This window comes from Geospiza fortis, unplaced genomic scaffold (assembly GCF_000277835.1).
Source record: "Geospiza fortis unplaced genomic scaffold, GeoFor_1.0 scaffold408, whole genome shotgun sequence".
In the NCBI taxonomy this organism is placed as follows: Eukaryota; Metazoa; Chordata; class Aves; order Passeriformes; family Thraupidae; genus Geospiza; species Geospiza fortis.
In genome coordinates, this window is record NW_005054330.1 from 3,067,046 (window position 1) to 3,084,905 (window position 17,860).

At 43.9% G+C, this 17,860-nt stretch overlaps 1 protein-coding gene and 1 long non-coding RNA gene across 19 annotated transcripts in view; one reads left to right on the forward strand and one right to left on the reverse strand.

Moving 5' to 3' along the window:
- Nucleotides 1-17,860, forward strand: part of ARVCF (ARVCF delta catenin family member) — a 245,741-nt gene that overhangs the window by 213,680 nt on the left and 14,201 nt on the right. For all 18 annotated transcript variants that reach the window (XM_031057499.1, XM_031057500.1, XM_031057498.1 and 15 more), the window contains 4 exons: nucleotides 13,290-13,417; nucleotides 14,346-14,496; nucleotides 15,850-16,042; nucleotides 17,200-17,311. In XM_031057499.1, the coding sequence (XP_030913359.1) occupies nucleotides 13,290-13,417; nucleotides 14,346-14,496; nucleotides 15,850-16,042; nucleotides 17,200-17,311 (584 nt within the window). The remainder of the gene's footprint in view (nucleotides 1-13,289; nucleotides 13,418-14,345; nucleotides 14,497-15,849; nucleotides 16,043-17,199; nucleotides 17,312-17,860) is intronic.
- Nucleotides 393-14,387, reverse strand: LOC115947921. The gene is made up of 3 exons (XR_004081775.1): nucleotides 14,304-14,387; nucleotides 6,014-6,196; nucleotides 393-457 (listed from the first exon to the last, which is right to left on the reverse strand). It is a non-coding gene; the product is annotated as an uncharacterized LOC115947921 (long non-coding RNA).

Sequence of the window (17,860 nt, forward strand, 5' to 3'; positions counted from 1 at the left end):
TTCAGTGGCGCAGCTGGGAACAGAGATGAGATTTCCTGATTACAACGGAGTATCATCCTAGCTTGCTCATGCTAGCAAGGGCACTGCATTTAAAGATGTCAGTTCTTCTTGTCCCTCTCTTACAAAGCCAGGAAGAACATTTATCTAATGCCTTTTGTTTTGAGACTTTTGAAATCACAACCAGCAAATCTGTAATCATGATTGAGCATATAATTGCATCTTATCCTGCTGAGAGATTAAAAATAATGAGCAAGAAAAACTGGATCTCCAAAGACTCATTCAGAGTGTAAGGGGGCAAGAGGAAGGTCTAGAGAAAGGATCTGCCTTACCTGGAGTGTCCCCAGTGACCTTTGAACACTAAAAAAATTTTTGGAAGGCTGCGTTCTTTGCAGATGCAGTTCCCTTTTGGGGCTACTTTTCACGTTGAGTAATGAAGCAAGAGAGCACACAAGGCAACCTGCAGATGTGTGAGAGAAGAGAGAAGTGGGAAGAATGACTGAGGTGTTGTGTTCTTGGCAGTGTGTTCAGAATTTCTTAAGGAATGAGAAACTGGGGGTGTCAGGAGCGTGAAACCTAATCCCATTTATTCAATTACACCACCACTGCTCCCAGCAGAGTATTTCAGGTTAGTGATAGTATCCAGAATGTAAGACTTGGGAAATGCACGTGTGACTTGGATTTGGGCAGTTTTGCTTAATAGTTAAATTCTAACAAGCACGTCCCTTCCAAATCCAACATCCCTGTTTGCTGAAAACACTGCTGAGATTAAACCCATGGACAGTAAACTGTATTGGCAGTTTTCTGGGTGACTGGATCCTACTTTCCCTAAAACACTGAAAATTTGCTGCCAGTTGTTTCACTGAAGTCTGGAGACCTATTTCTAGATCAGGCTCTGGACTCATATGGTCTATGAGAAGCCATCATGGCATTCATAACATTGCCTTACATGGAGAAATGGGTACAGGCCCTAATATGATGGAAATTTCTATACTCCTGAGGAAGTATCTCTCCTTATTTACATTTATACTGACCTTTTCAGAGTTTTCTATAGGCATGAACAACCTCCACAGTAAAGGTCAGCTTCTGCTTATAATCTTTTACATGGGTAATTTTAAGCTCAATTTTTAATTGCATAATATTACCATAAGAAAGCTGCATTAAAATTGAACCCTCTCCTAGACAATGTGGCTGTTGGGTTGGGATCTTTTCACTGTTTTAAAGGCAATGAAGTGGTTTCAAAGAAGCTGTCAGAGCTGTTTTGTGGTAGTGGCTGCTGTGGCTTTGTGTAGAATTTTTCATATGATTTTCTGCTGCTTTATGAATGCAGGACATTGCTGTAGGGTGGTGAATATGGGGCAGGCTGCAGTTGGATACTGTGTAATGTTCCCCTTTGCCTCTTGAAAAATGTCTCTGTGCTCCCTCTATTCATTGCAGCAAAGTATCTCATTCATTGCTACACGCTAGGGCTCCAATCTCTTCTTTTTCTTTTTAATTTGCAAATAGCTTTATTTGTGGTTTTTGGGTGTGTGTGTTTAGCCAGCTAAGGCTTCAGGGAGCTGCTTCTCTCCAGATCATTTTGTCTTACCTCCTGTTTTAGTCCAACTTAAAGTTTTACAGCAAGATCTGTGTTTCCAGGAAATCTGTTATTCTATAGGCAGAGCTGGTTTTGTGTCAGTTCTGTCTGTGATTATCCAATATTCGGGCAGTGCACTGAACAGCAGGTGGGTTTACATTTAATAGAAACTTCCCTGGTTTTCCAGAAAGCTGCAGAGAATGGTTGGCAGGAAAAGGGAGAAGAGTACCTGTTCACTCAGTACTTTGATGTGGTATGCTCCAGTGTGTCCCAATTTAAATGAGGGAGGAGCAGCAGCATCTTCTCTTGTCTCTCATCATCTGTAATCCCTGCCTGGATACAGTGCTTTGAGGATGAGTGCAGAATCTCTGTTCTTTGAGGCATTAATGTTTCTAGCTTACACTGAAATCCATGAGAATTAAGTACCCAAATATGGTACCTTTAAAAAGCTGGGCTGCAAGGTCTATTTTTTTATTAGATAAGGAAAACCTTTTGTGCTGCTTCCACTCCGGTCTGACATTCATTTGACATTGAAAACATCAAATTCTTTTTCTTGGATGCTTGGGAGATACTTGCCTGACAGCAACACAGTGACTGTAATTGAGACAGATTAGAGGCACTGGGCTGCCTTTGGGTGCATGAGGCAGCTTTCATGAAATGGAGAGAGGAATTGAAACACACTTCTGACTTTGGAAGCTGGAGCAGGAACTAATTAGCAATCTCAGGACACAAACAGGATTGGAGGAAATGTTTGGGTTGGCGTATAATAAATTATTTATTAACGTGGGGGAGTCTTCCCATATGTCAGTTGCTTATAAAATGCTTATAAAGGCAAGATTGCAGGACTTTGCATTTAACGAACTAAGCAGGCTTCAGTCCCAGTGATTAGGAGCCACTGACCTTTCATTTTTGCAGGCTACTGGACCTGGTAGCCTCTGCTCAGCTAGGATTCTGCTAAGCTTCCCCCCAAAAAGATTAGTTTTTTATACCCAAATATTTCCTTCTTACTGGGATGTATTTTGAGATGTTTGATGTTTCTATGAGGGTATATCCACTGGAGAATAGAAAAATTTATTCTGCCTTATTTGAGGAATTCAAGCTGTGGAGTTCTGCAGCCCTTCACTGCCTTAAGCAGACGATCCTCTAACAAGCAGCTGAATTGATATGAATAACCAAATACCTGTGTAATGGCTTATGACCATTTATGAGACTTTATATAAAAATCATGATGAGCAGTGGAAGTATAAGAGGACTCAGTGAAGCATGAGTAACCCAGAAAAAAGCTTTCAGTTTGGCTTCTAAGCATATTTCGGTGTGCATGAGCTCTGGAAGATTTGGGGTTTTTTCTTGACGTTGTTTTTCCCTTGGCACTGAAGATAAAACGCAGACGTGCTGTGAAGGGGAGAACCTGACAGGTGCCAGCCCGAGTGGAAATTGGAAATGCTGTCAGTCGATCCTCGTCTGTCCCAGCTCCGGCTCTGATCTGCCCAAGCGCTTGTCAGGACCGTGTGGGCTTTCAAACCCGAGCTGGAGGTCCCTCAGCAGCATGAATGTTTGGAAGCGCAGTCAGTGGAAACCCCCTAAGTCCCACATCTGACAAAGTAATCCTGTTTCTGTAAATTCCTGAGTGATGGAGGATTTGGGTTTGCGTTGCTGGTTGGTTTTACTGCCATCACCCACAGAAGGTGCCGTGGGTCCTCCCACACCTCGGCTCCCTGCAGACCTGGTGGAAATAGCATCTGTGGAGGTCTGGAGGAGTGTGGCTGCTGTGTCCAGGGAAAGCACTGTGGTCACTGCTGCAGCCACCCTGAGCCCAGCCTGGCTCCAGGACTGTGGCCGCTCCTTCCCTCGGCTGCCGGCTCTGTGGAGCCACCTCACAGCTCTGCACTCTGAGTGCTGCTTCCCCCTGGTGCTGGAGCCCAGAGCTGTGCACTGCAGAGCCCTGTGGCCTCTCCTCCACCACTCCACAGCCCCGCACAAGCTTTGGTCTGCTGGGCTTCTGTGACTAGTCTGTCATTTGGGAGGGGAGGGCATTTGGTGGGACATACCTGGCCTCATGATCCAGCATGTTTCATACACAGTCTTGAAGACAGGAAAGAAGATACTTAGAGGTCTGCAAGGTAAGAAAGCGTTTTCTGTGTTTTTTCTACCTTTCTTGCATAGCTCAGTACTTAATGTCTAAGGGTGTGTGGATATTTCAACTAAATATGCATTACCATGTAGGGTTTTTTATTTTGTCATTCAGCTGTCTGCTGGAGTGTTTCTTCCCTTTGCTGTGCTTCTCTACTTGCTGGCATTTTATGACAGAAAATTTATAAAGCTGTTCAATATCTCAACAGTTCTAAATAAAGTCAGAATCTTTTTAATAAAATAAATATGCTTAGGTGACATCTGGAGCCAAGGACTAAAGCACGACTCCTTTTCAGTAAGTTTTTCTCTGCAGACAGTTTTCTACTGAGCTGGGAGGAAGCTGAAAGCTCATTAGCTTCCTGGAGTAAGAGCAGCTGATTGGCATCTGGAACTGCAAAGCTGAGTTTTACAGGGGCTTGAGGCCAAAAAAGGGCAATTTGGAACACATGATCCTTGGTTAAACACACACTGAAGACCAGAGGAAAGAAAATGGTAGGCTCAGGCAGTCACAGGTTAAAAGAAGGAGTCCCTTTTAACAGTGCTGTTGATTTTCGGTGATGACTCTAGTTCTGAGACATTTTTCTGTTATGAGGCTCTTGGACTTGTTGATAAGATACTAACAGCAACACATTGTATTTTACTACTGGACATAGCTGTAGTGTAATTTTTTTTATGGGCTTTCCACAAGGGAATCACTCAGTATCTCTCTCTTTAATAACCACATTTTATACACTAAGCTCAAACCTGCTGATGGTTGGGCTGGACAGGCATCTGCACTTGTAATGGCAGTGAAAGGAGTTTCAGGTCTCTTCAGCTGCACCACATGGCAGCTGTGATCAGAAGGCTGTGTTGTGCTTTACGGAGCTGTAGGTGAGGGTTGTAAGGAAAATGGTTTTGCCTACATTTGGTTATTTCAGTTCAAGGAAAAGTCCCAGAAAACATACATGTTCTGGCATGAATATGTGAATGCACAGTTGACAAAACACATTTGTTTATCTAATATAGAAAGTAATAATTTTCCTCACGTTTCTGATCCTCATTAGCTTTGCCAGCCATCTTTTTATTTATTTTGTTCCTTTGGGAAAGCTTAGCTAAATGGAAAAGGCTTGCAGCATGCTCCAAAAAGCAGTGGATTCAAGCCCTACCCAGGCAGAGAGTAAGCGTGTTCAGGCCTAGAGATTCTTCCACTTACAACCTTTCCCCATTAGGAAGAAAGAGCCACTTTCCACCTGCTTGTACCCAGATGAGGCATTCTGTAGTGTCACCTTGTTACATTAGGAAGTGATCTTGGACAATGTTATGGGTTTGGATTATTGTGGCATCCCCACATATTCTTGGCTGGAGTTTGCAGCTCTGAGGTCGTTGACAGTTCCTGAGCCTCTCCACATTTTCTACTGGTGTCACTGGCCCAGGCACCAGGAGCCAGATTAGCCAGGCAGGCTTGGCAGTGTTAACCTTTCTGGAGAGGATTGTGCAATTCCTTGGAATTGCTTGCTCTGGCTAAAAAGGAAGAGTGACAAAATAGAGCTGTTTGGTGACAAGAGCAAGGAGACACCCTTGGGGCATGTGGGCAGTCACCAAGCACTGCCATCTGGGTCCTTTCAGAGAGGAGAAAGAAAACCAGTCAGTCATGTAATTCTGGACCCTCGCAGAGACAGGAGCAGACATATCAGAAGCACCCATGGCCAATGGGAGCAGCAGCAGCATGAGATCTAAAAGAATAAGCATGGATGTTTGACCTTGTCACTGTAGTTCAGATATCCCTGTGATGTAGCAGACAGCATCTGGAAATTCAGGTTTTCCCTTCCAGGGAAACATAACACGATCAATGACACGCTTGGTATTGATCTTGTATGCATGGGCTGGATTGCTGTCTGTTTAAGAAGTCCCCAGTGCACATCATCACTGTGCTCAGCTCCTTTCAGTATCAGCTGTTAGACCTGTGAGCCCAACCAGGAAGCTTCAGGAAGGAGCTTCCCTGAAGGGAGCAGGCAGGATTGCTCATATCTAGGAGCATTGCTGCTCCCTTGGCATATTGATCTGCTGTCAGTAAGATCATCAGCCTGATAAGCATAATCAGTCTTTTGTCTTAAAACACTGTAGTGTTTGAGGCAAGAGTAAGGGGCAACCAGTCAGAGAGATTCCCCTAGACACAGCCTTTCTGCAGGCCAGAGAGTGCTCATCCCTAGCTTAGAGTCCCGGGTGTGCCTGAGCTGCCAGAAATTCCATACCCCAGCAGGGCTGGCAGTGTCGCACTGAGAAACCCTGCAGAGCTGGCAGACCTTTGATGCAAATTAGTTTCGTACTCACTTACGTATGTGAGCCAGGATTTTGAACCAAGTCCCACTTGGAGATGTTGCAGTAGTGATGCAGGGCCTGGGCTGCGTTCTGGGAGCTTGCAAACACCATGGTAAGCTGGTGGTGGGAAAAGAGGAGCCCGTCCTTCCAAACAGTTTGCATTTGGTATGTAGCCCAGAGACTCCAGTGTGTGCTCTGTGTGCAAGAGAGAGGGAGAAAATGTTATTTAATATTTGATTTTTAGATACAAACTGCATTTCAAAACATATTTGCTTTTGAAATAATATGATTGTCCTGTTCTCTTTAAAAGAAACTGCATTCGGTTATCACTGTGAACTAAATAAAAATTACTTTGAATTAGAGAAGCTGGTGTGAGAGCAAGTGTTAACATTTCATGTACTGTATTGAGAGTCCCCAAGGTTAGAGGCAAGTCTTCTGGGACTGGGGTAAAGGAAGCTATTTACATGAACTCTCCATTTTAATCATGCAGCCAAAGGGCTTAACTCCAATCCAAGGCATTGTTGCTTGTAACAATGGTGTTTCTCAAAAGCAAACAAAAACCATTGCCGAAGGTGACCTAGAAATGCTTAAATGTGCTGCGGTTCACCTGCGTGTCTCCTCTCCCTGCAGGTGCAGACCTTCAGCAGCTCTCCCATCCCTGCATCAGCTTGGCTGCTGGGGATTCCCTGTGCTTTGGTGACAGCCCTGTGGGACAGAGCATTCCCCCTTTGAACCAGTAGCTTGGGTAGTGCTCCAGTTATCCACAGCAGCTTTGAGATTCTTATTAAGTGTTGGTCCTCCAGAGCCTTTGCTACTGATTAGTGAGGAGAAAAGGCTGTTAATGAGCATCTCCAGTTGCCAGGAGACTCAGCTGCATATGTTTGGAAAAAGACTTTGTATTGGGCAGTGTGTCAAACGCTGTTGGGAGAAATGCTGCTTGCAGGTCCTTTGGAAAGGGAAAACGGTATTAGCTCTAAAATGTGTGGTCACAGAAAACAGAAGTGCTAGAACTCATACGAGGTCAGAATGGGTTGTGTTTGATTGAGATACCTCTCTGTTGAATTGCATGTTGTTTGGATATGAAGTGGGATGCAACCAACCTTGTACAAGTCATTCTGTAAGAAGGTACTTTGACGACAGCTTGTGGAGCTTGGGAAATGTAAAGAGTAACAGAAGTAGCAAAAGACAGTTTGCTTTCTCAGGCATCGTTTCTTTCTCTTGCACTGCCTTGCCCTCCAGTATTTCCTTTCCTCTCTGCCTTTCTGTCTTCCCTGCAGTCACCCTAGCTCCCTGTGTTGGTTTTTTGCATACCTCACTCTTGGTAGTGCTGGTAACATTCCTGTTACATCCCTTGGGCTGGAGGATTGTTTGCTTCCCTTTTGGAGTAGTGTGCCAGTGCTGCTGTCATTGTGGGAGTATGTGATAAGCTGGGAAGAGTTTACATCATTTTAGAACTTCTGTATGACTTAGTAGATTAGTTGGAAAGGTCACACAGTGTGGTGTTCATTTCTTAAATAGAAAACTCTTCTTAAACATTCCCTCAAGCCTGATTCGAGTCTCATGTGTCCCACATTATTCTGGTTGTTCTTTTCAATACTATTCAAAGACTGTTCTGTCTGTCTTCAGAGCTGCTGCTCACTGGTGGATGCTGCATTGTGATTCAATCTCTGCAGTAAGCTCAGTACCAGTCCTGACTTGTGCTGTACCTTGAAGTGAAAGCCACAGGGACTGTTCAGAACTTTCCACCTATTATTTCATCTCCATTTGTTGCAGAGTTTGCTGTGCCTCTGCTGTGTGACACTCAGTATTCTGCATGTATCTGCATCGAGCTGCATTCTCAGGCAGTTATGCCAAGCGTTTGGCTCTGCTGGAGCTGGCTGCACTCACACTGCTGCTAAGCCTTTCAATTAGAAGAATCTTGCAAGTTTATGTTGGCATTCGAGCTGCTCTGTGCACTGAGTGCTGAAGCACAGCATACAGATGGAAGGGAACCGATGGGTTGGGTTTTTTTAGGGATCTGATTACTGTTTTTACAAAAGTAACCAGCTGCCTCCCCCAGTTTTCCATGGGGCTTTTCATGTAGTCTTCTATAAAACCACACTGTGGGGTGAAGGGTTCCTGGAAGGGGAGAGTTGAACTGCAGGACGATCTGCTGCTGAATTGTTCTGAAAACATTTTTGTAGCAAATACTTCTGAGCCCTGGTTTAGACCTTGCAGACAATGAACTGCACAGGCTGTGGGGAAGGTACCGGCCGGCTGTCAACAGAGGGCAGGAGTCCAAGGGCTGCGGAGCTTTTCTTTCGTGCAGATTCTTAGTGTTCATTTCTTTTACTGTCATGACTCTTTACTCTCTTTTTTGTTATTTTTTCTTTTGTTTTTGGCTTTTGGCTGATAGCTTCCTGGTTGCTGAGGGAGATGTTTTTTCACTGTGCAAAGTCTCTTTTCGGGTGACCTTGCAGAGGATGTGCGGTCCGGGCTCCTCTCGCTCCATCTGCCGGCGCTGCAGGTGCGGCTCAGGGCGAGCACAGAGCTCGCAGTGCCGGCAGCCCCTCGGGACTGTGGGCCGGGAATGCACCTCCTGCTGTAGTGGCAGCCCGAGAGGAGTCCAGGTGCTGCTGCAGCTTCTGTCGGGAAGCAAAGTGCAGTAAGTGGGAATTGTGTCTGCACACTGCAAGAGTGAGTAGTTATCAGAGTTGACTTCAGTGATTCCGCAGACACACACCCCGCTCGGTTTAGCAGTTGCTTAGGTTTTTTTCTACAGTGTTGCCAACATCCTTCAGCTTCCTATGAAATTTGAAATTTGACAGTTGTTTTAAGCATCAGTCCAGAAGTTTTGTGTGGATAGAAAATGAAGCAGCATATTTCTGCTGTAGCAGCAGGAGATTCCTCATCTGTCCAGTATCCACATGTGTATAATTTCCCGTGCCTGTGGTGGGAGAATAAATCCTTAATGGAATGGGTGGTGAAGGGGAATAGGTTTGGCAGCCTTGTTCCAAAAAGAGTTGTCTGAATTTGGGATTAAGCGTGTGTATCCGAGATAGGCACCTGGTGCAGTATCTTATGTTATTGCCAGAATGTAGCTAAGTATAGGCACAGGATCAGCATTGCCAAGATGAAAGCAAATAGTTTTGTGGAGGAGATAATCCAGGAGCTGCTGCATCATTCTCAGCACGGGGACTGAGGGCTGAAGGGATGGAGATGGCTAATCAGCCCCAGCTAATTCCTCAGGTGTTTTCCATTCAGAATTCAAATTGCTGTCTTTGCTGTCACTGTTCCCTGGGCAGATAATCTACTTGCCACATCCTGTCCTGGTAATGTGAACTTCACACAGAAATAGTCCCATTTGCCAGTTCTGAGCAACTCTGCTGCAAAAAAGCTCATCTTCCTATTTCTCAGAAAGATGAGGCTGCAGTGTGTTGGAGGTGACTCTAATATGGAAGATACTCCTCTGTGACATGTTCTTGTTGTTAGCTGGGGGAATGCTCACACACTGCAAAAGGTCTGATGCTCACAGTGACATGACTGTCCAAGGCATTTCTCTGAAAGCCAAAAGCTAATACAGTGAACTTGTTTACTTTGCTTTCTGCAGTGAAAGAAGCAATAAATTACTTATCTCCATGCTTTTCCAGGAGGAAGCAGTGTAGATTGCAATTCAGCACAAATCCATTACCAATGGAAAAATCTCATTTATTCCAGGAAGATTATCTTTTTAAGGACAGTGCTAAATCTGGGCTATAATTAAAACAGCTTTTTAAAGCAAAAAGAAAAACAATGGACGTTTTTATCGTTTGATGTATTCTCTATCACTAATGACCTTCTTTTCTCATTACTTCTATCCATTTTTAAATGGGTGTAAGGAGTTAGCTGTATATTTCATAAAAGTAGCATTACCTGAAAAAATAATTAAGATGATCTTGAAATTAAGGAAATCGGTTTTGAAAAGAAGCAAGTGCTTAATGGAGGTGAGACCAGCTGTGCTTCCCAGGAACGTGCTTGAAGCGCTTCATGGAAAAACGTACAAGGCCTTTATGCAATACTGGTAGGAAATTCATAATAATTCAGACAAATTGCATCCTATAAATAGCAGAACTGGATTCATTAGGACAGGAGGCAGATGGACAAAATCTAAAACTTGTTTGTTTCTTTTTAAGGCACTATAATGCTTATGAAAAGTGTCAGCTTGCTGTCAGAGAGGGAAAACCCTCCAGTGCAGCAGCAACTTTCTCGTTATTAGTTTTTCATCCCTGCTAATGAGCAGCCTCCGTGAGGGGCATTCATGGTACTTGGCTTTAGAAACTCCTGCTGCTTTTCCCTGGCATAGCCAGGCTGACCCAGAAGAGCTGCAGTGGTGGGAGAGGAGCAGGGGAGGCAGGAGGGAGGACAGAGCTGTGGTGGTGTGTAGCACTCGCTGGCACTGTTTGAGACAGGTGCCAATAGGGCAGAGGCATAAATGTAGTTGAGAAGGGGGGAAGGTGTGGAGTGAGGTGGGAATCATCCACTACCTGCTAAGGAGTTATGCCCCAAAGCAGGAAGGTACTGGTGGTTGGTAGAGAAAATGCTGTGCATTATTGAAGAGTGAAGGTGAAGGCATTTTTGAGATGCTCTTACAGTAGTAAGTAGGAAAAAGGAGAGGCTTTCATGCATGGAGAGAGGTAATGACAGAGAACGGGTGAGAGGTGCGTGACTAGAATGCAGCTGTGGCCACAGGAGGGGAGCAGAGGGGAGGGGGTTGGAGCATCTCAACATTCACACACAGCAAGGTGCTGAGGAAGGACGTGTGTCCAGTGAAACAGGAGTGTACAGACTGACAGGAAGGGCACATCACAGACTGCATTAAACAGGACAGAGTAACAGTGTGGGGCTGTTGCCAAGTGTGCCAAAATTAGAACTTGGTGCTTCTAAACAGAAGACTGGCTGAACAATTGCATCCTGTTGAACCACAGGCAAGTCTGAGCTCAGATACAGAACCAGAAAATGTTCTGTATGAATATTATCTGTTAATGAACCTGCCTTCATCTCTTTTGCTGATCTGATTTACATTTCAGCAAAGCTTCCTTAAAAGATAACAGTGTCAAAATTCCAGTAGGCTATCCTAAGAGATTTTTAAGTATTAGTGTTCAGGAAAGGAACACCAGGCGCTTATCAGCAGTGTTTTTTCTTGAGAAGTTCTTAGGTTGCCAATTCACCTTGTGAAGTGGCAGGGGAAAAGGGTGATATGAAGGTCGTGTTGGAGTCAGATAATCACAGACTTATTCAAGGAATGGAGAAAAGCTGTACAACTGTTCATGCTTCATGGCTTAAGTAATGGTAGTTTTTCCTCAGCATTCAATATAGAGGGCAATGATCCCAGTGCAAGGGGAGGACACTCGAGAAGAGGAAAGTCAGTGGTATGGATTGGCAGGATGCCTTTGGGGGGTTGCCATCTGTTGTGTTTGCACGTATCCTTAGGGTGTCATGTGGAGCAGGCAAGTGGTGGCATTGAAAGGAGACACGGCCATGGAGCAGGTTCAGTATCCGGTCACTGGAGAAGGGTCCAGGCATGCTGGGATGCACATGAGAGGCTGAGCACGGAAAGTATGAACCAGTACATGGATCCTCATGGATTCTCGTGCAGAGATGGGATTTTTGGTATGGAACAAACCTTGGCTGATGGTGTTTGCTTGCTTTCAGTGGGATAAGTACCTGCTGTACAGCCAGGGGGTTAACACAGCTTGTGTTCATAGACAGTGTTGGAGGGCTGAGTTCTGAGATCTTGACTCAAAAAGCCACAGAGCCATATGAAGGATGTGGATAAATACTTTCATTTAAAATCAAGGCTCTTATTTCAGGAAGCCTTTAGCAACAGGGAAGCAAAAATATATCTCCACTGGATAGGACAGCATTGCTCAAAGATGTCAAAAATATGATAATCTGTAATGTGCGTATGAGAGATGGGTGATTCTGAAGAGAAAGTGCTGAAGGGAGAAAGTGTTTTGTGTTTGGAGATTTCCTGTCTTACTAGTGGAAAACTTACTTTGAATTATGCTATAATTACAGCACAGCATCTTGTTATGTGAAGAGCATTCTTTTCATGCGTACAAATAATAAAAACTATTTTGCTCAAAACAAGCTTGAAATTGCCTCTTTGCCCAGGCTTCGTCACACCTTTATGCTTTCTTTGATGTCATGTTTTTCTAGAAATCCTCTCCTAGGTAATGCTTGCTGCCATTACCTAATGCTTACTTACTGCAAACATCCCAAAGGCCACCAGGCCAGCTACAGTGACTGCAGATGGGTCACATTGACCAGAGCTTGCTTGTGCCCTCGTGCACTCACCAAGGCAATTTAGGGGTTTAGTTTTTTTCTTCACATAACCTGAACAGCACTTTGAGATGGTTTGTCTGGCCAGTCCTTTAAGCAGGTGCTTGGTGTACTCCACCCTTATTGATGCAGTGTGTCATACTACACTTAGTGAAGGAAGATAGATAAAAATTGCTTCAAATTGTTCAGCAATTTGGAGTGATAGAGTTCTTGCCTAAGATCCTTTTAAGGTGGGTAGATGCATAAATACTAATCCTATGGATGAGGAAGTCAGAACACGATGGTACTGTCAGTTACTCGCCATCACAAAAGGAAATCCTTGGCAGACTGGCAATAGCTCTCATTCCTGTCATGCTGAAACTGCACAGCTGATACAGTGACTCTGGGGATCTGCAGTGAACAGATGTGGCTGTCACAGTCTCCCAGTGTGGGACAATGCCGGCGTAATTCTGTGCTGAATATCTGAACTAGAGTCATGTTCTTCCTTGCCACTCACACTTGGGGATTCCGGTCACTTTGACATCCCGCCTCTTCCTTCTGTCCCCTAGGTTTGTGCAGGGTGTGGCTGACAGGATGGTGTAGCTCACTCTGTTTGGTCCTGCTCTTTATGTCTCTAAAAGTATTGAGAGATATTTGAACAAGGACAGGAGTGCAAGGTGAATTTGCAGCCCAGTCTAGAGATGCAAAGTAATAATTGTCACAGGCAAAAATCATCTCTTGTCACCACCTGCATTCTGGGCAGTTCATAGCATAGCACAGATTCCAGAAAGAATTGTCAACCTTAAGACAATTGACAACCTAAGGTGTTGCTGTCTCCACCATTTCCAACAACTGTGGATAGAATGTCTTGGACATGACAAAAGCTCTTCTTTCTGTGTTGTCACAGCTTTCGGTTGTTCTCTTAGGTTATTAATTAGGGGTATGTGTTTGTTTATACATTGTGTTCTCTGTTTCTCTTGCTTCTCTTCTCCTCTTGCCCCACCTGCAGGCTTTGAATTATTGTACCAGCCAGATGTGGTCCGACTGTACCTCTCCATCCTCACTGAAAGTCAGAACTTCAACACTCTGGAAGCTGCAGCAGGAGCTTTGCAGAACCTTAGTGCTGGCAACTGGACGGTGAGTGCAGTCTTCAGTCTTTTTTGTTTCCTTTGTGTAAGTAAAGAATAAGGGGATGTCCCATTGTAGGTGCACTGTTACTTTGTAGATTTGTATCTCCTTTAAAAATGAAGGAGGTGGGAATATCAAGGAAATTACTTCCATTTGCTTATTGAACTCATTTTGCATCTTCTGGGCTGGTGATGTTTACGTAGTGGAACTATGCTCAGTGCCACCACTTCAGCCACTTAAGCATTGCTTTGTCCATTCAGAAAAGCCTGATATTAGATAGTTATGTGTTCCGAATACTTCATTTGTTGGATTGACAGTGTGCTGAGGAAACTGCACTCCAGTGTGTCCCCTAATACCCTCTGTGAAGCATCCCCAGCGCTAATCAGGCAGTTCTCTCAAAGATTTGCCTGATTACTTCTAGAACCGCTCAGCAAAGTGGGACTGATAGCAGCCTGAGGGTTGGCAGGGTGGTGTTTCACAGCTGCCTGCCAGCTTATTTTAAATAATACAGGTTTGTTTGAAGAACAATCATGAAACAGAATAAAACCATGAAATTGGAGGAGGAGGAAGATAACAGATGCTTTAGATGCTTTAGTGTTTCCTCCAAGTGACCTCTTTTTTCCTAATCCAGAGGGATGTGTTTTCACACCAAGGTGTGTACAGAACAGATGCTGGCAGGAGATGCTCCTTCCTTCTGTTCCTGCCCTCTTTCCCCAGAAGCTGCAGGATGAACTCATGCACCCTTTCTTCCTTGGTTCTCGGTGAACTTGAATGAAGGATTAAGGCAATGGGATAAATCAACATGCACAACCTAACTGGTCTTTGCAGAGAAAAAATGGGTTACAGCACTGAAGGAAATGCTAGGGGCAAGGGAAGAGCAGGTGTATGAACTCACACTACTTGGTGTTGTTTCTTTTCCCTCGTGTGTCCTGATCAGTGGTCCACATACATCCGCGCGACGGTGCGGAAGGAGAGGGGGCTGCCGGTGCTCGTGGAGCTGCTCCAGTCTGACTCAGACAAGGTTGTGAGGGCCGTGTCCATCGCCCTGAGAAACCTTTCCATGGATCGTCGCAATAAAGATCTCATAGGTATCTTCTGAACTTCTCTAACCAGCCTGGGAGCTTGGAGACCCTTGAGAAACCTGAGGTTTTGTCCCTTGTGATGAGTATTTGTTCTCTCTGCAGTTTCCATCCATGCTTTCTGGGATTGTGCTGTAGCCGCCAAGTGGCGAGCTTTCAGCTCAGAATGTATTTCCAGCCCACTCAAACAAGCTGTGGCTTGAATGAGGTCTCTAACGTGGGAGAATCATTAGGTGTACATTTTTGCAGGAGAGGAGTGTGTGTAGATGTGCAGAGGGCTGGATGGGTTAAGAGGTTTCTTGTCTTTTCCTTAGCTCTGGCTGTTACGGGACTTGTGCTCATAGATGTTGCTCCTTAGGCCTGCCTGCTACTCCAATTAGAGTGGGAGTCTGGCCTTTGTTATACTGAACTAACCTGGGGAAGTGCAGGGAGCTCTAAACTTGTACCTTTGGTTTTCTGCTTCCTCCTTTCTTTCTCATCCTTTTGCCTGGTGGGTACTTGTAGAAACTGGACACTAAACAACTTAATATTCTTCAGGTTGGTGTTCAGCACTGCTCTAACTCCTATACAAAGTGGTAAATAACGCTCACCTGCCCATAAGCAGGAATCTTGAAAGATTCAGCTGAGATGAGTTTTTTCCTCTAGATGATTTTTGTATTTAACTAAGGTATTTGTTTAAACTCTAGCCTTGTCAAGCCAGGAAATACTGGTGACGTGTTTAGGGCCATCATGGAAGTTGATACTGGCAATTGCAAGGTGGATTCTACCTTAATATGTCAGGTTCTCATTTTAATAGTTCAGAGGTGTAGCCAGGCAAATGGTACAGATGGATACCTGGGAATGATAAAGTCCAGATTCCCTGTTTTTTCTCAAGTACGGTACATGGAGAAGGCCAACTGGACCCAGGAGGAAACGTTCTCTTACCTTTGTTGGAGAAGGTTAATAAATGCATGGCTGCACACCTTGCCCCAGAAGGCCTATTACAGGCTAAGTTGAGTAAACCATGTGCGTGTATTAGCATGAATACCTGGCATTAGCCACTACTGGATGCTTTTTTGCCTCAGGCTTTGCAAAATATGATAGATGTTGGCTGTAAAATTCTCAGTAAAAATGCCTTTTTTCTCTCCTCAATACCTTTCAGAATCCGTGATGAAGGACTTTATCTTAGCTTTATCAGCTGTCAATCGCCTTGAAATAATGAATGAATTATAAATACCCTGTGAAGTTACAGTCTTGTGGTTTAAAACACATTATAAGGGTTTTTTTTTTTGACATAGCAAACGCCATTGACTTCTGTCATTCAGGATGGGAAGCTGAAATGATTATTAGGGCTGCCTAATGGTATCTCTTCCCCTTATCTAGGTAGTTATGCCATGGGTGAGCTGGTAAGAAATTTGCCCAGCAGACAGCAGAGATCTGCAAAGAACCTGGAAGAGGACACTGTGGTTGCAGTGTTGAATACCATCCATGAAATCATTACTGACAGCTCAGAAAATGCAAGGTCTCTGATCCAGACACAGGGCATTCAGAAGCTGGTAGCTATCAGCAAGTCAAGGTAAGTGACAGTTGAAAGCAGAATGCATAAGAACTCCTTGCAAAAATGAAAATGTCACTATGAACAGCAGCTTTTGCTTTGTTAAAAGTATTGGAGCATCCCAACCTTTCAGAGCTGTAATTTCAGCAGTTAATATAAACAAAGTAAAACCAGCCAGCACCTTTAAAAGGTCCTTGATGAAAAAGGTTAATTGATGAGTCACTTCAGTCATGTTAAGACCTGCTCTCTCCTTGTCAGAGTCATCTTAGCACCATATATACACTTACCAGGCAGCATTTGCAGTGAAACCATGATCTTTGGTTTTAGTTTGGAAAGCCTTTTTTCTGTGGCAGTGTTCCACTGCTGGAATGCCAGTGATGAAATCTGTTTCTTTCAAGTGAAATGGCTAATGATGTGTGGTAATTATTCTGGCCAAAGGGCTGCTGGTGGTGATTTAAGTGACAAAATTTCTTCCATTTAAAAACTCTGTTCTGACTGCTGTAGAGGAAATCTTGTTTTGTATAGTACACGTCATTAGACATTGTAGGTGTGTTTGCTGCAGACTTCTGGGAGGGTGGCTGAAGTAGCCTTCTTGGGTTGTATTGTTACAAAATATGAGAGCCACCAAAAATCTAGGCCTGTTTTATATTATAAATGGTGTCTGTTTACCAACTTAGAAAGGAATAGATAAAATTTCATTTTCAATTTAAAAACAGCTTACTTTTTTTTGCTGACTGAAATTACTGTGTAAGGTGTTTTAAACCATGGAGCAACTTCACTGAATTGTGAGGAATTAGGTGTACATTGGGATGACGATTTGAAAAGCGGCTTAGAACATTTTTTTTGTTTGGGTTTTTTTTTTCCTGAATAAATCCAGGCAGAATGGAATCTGTCTGTTCTTTGTTCATGACAGCTACAAGACAAAAGTCACCAGGGCTTCTGACCTGACCTGACAGTGCTTGTCCAGCAATACATGTGAAAACACAGAAATGTGCAAAATTCATAATATTTCAATTTCTGGTTTTGTCAGCAAATACCTATAGATATTAAGAAGTCACTGAATGATTTAACATATATCTCATTACTTATAGGTTCAAATAATATCTCTGTGGAGTATTAACGTACAAATAGTCAGACATTGCTTGATACTTAAACTGTCATTTTATCTTGCATATCAGCCAGTCTCCCAGAGAAACAAAAGCAGCATCTCACATTCTTCAGATGATCTGGAGCTATAAAGAACTACGAAATGCCCTTCAGAAGGATGGGTGGAACAAGTCACACTTTCAGGTAAAGATCTTAAATAAGTTCTGGAAATGCCTGAGTGGAGATGTCCTTACTTAGGCCAGTCTTGCAGTCTGTAGATCTTCGTTTTCACTTCTGTTCCTCCAGGTGAGAGCACAGTAGATTGTACCCTACTCAGTAACACCATCCTGCACAGAGTTCTGGCTGTGCTTTGCTGTGGTCTGTGGAATGCAGCTCTTTAGGTTTGGGGAGTTTGCCCTCCTGTACAGCCCAAATGCCCCAATTTACTGGTGGAAGAATTAGTATGTTTTGTCTTAGTTGTGTCTCCTTTGAAATGTTCTGGACAGCAGCCTAGGGCAGCCTCCTCACCTTTTCTTGTGGAAGGCTTTTGCTTCTTTCACAAGGCAACAGTGCTGCCATTGAGAAAACAGGGAGAAAACTTCTCCATCAAATCTAGTGAAAATAAAAAATCCTCCAGTTCCATATTATCAACAGAAGGGGGGCTTAAGTGCATTCCATAATCTCTCTCTGTGCTGTTTGTACATTTATTTGTATTGTTCAGTTTCCATGAGTAGCAATTTGGTGTTTGTGTGG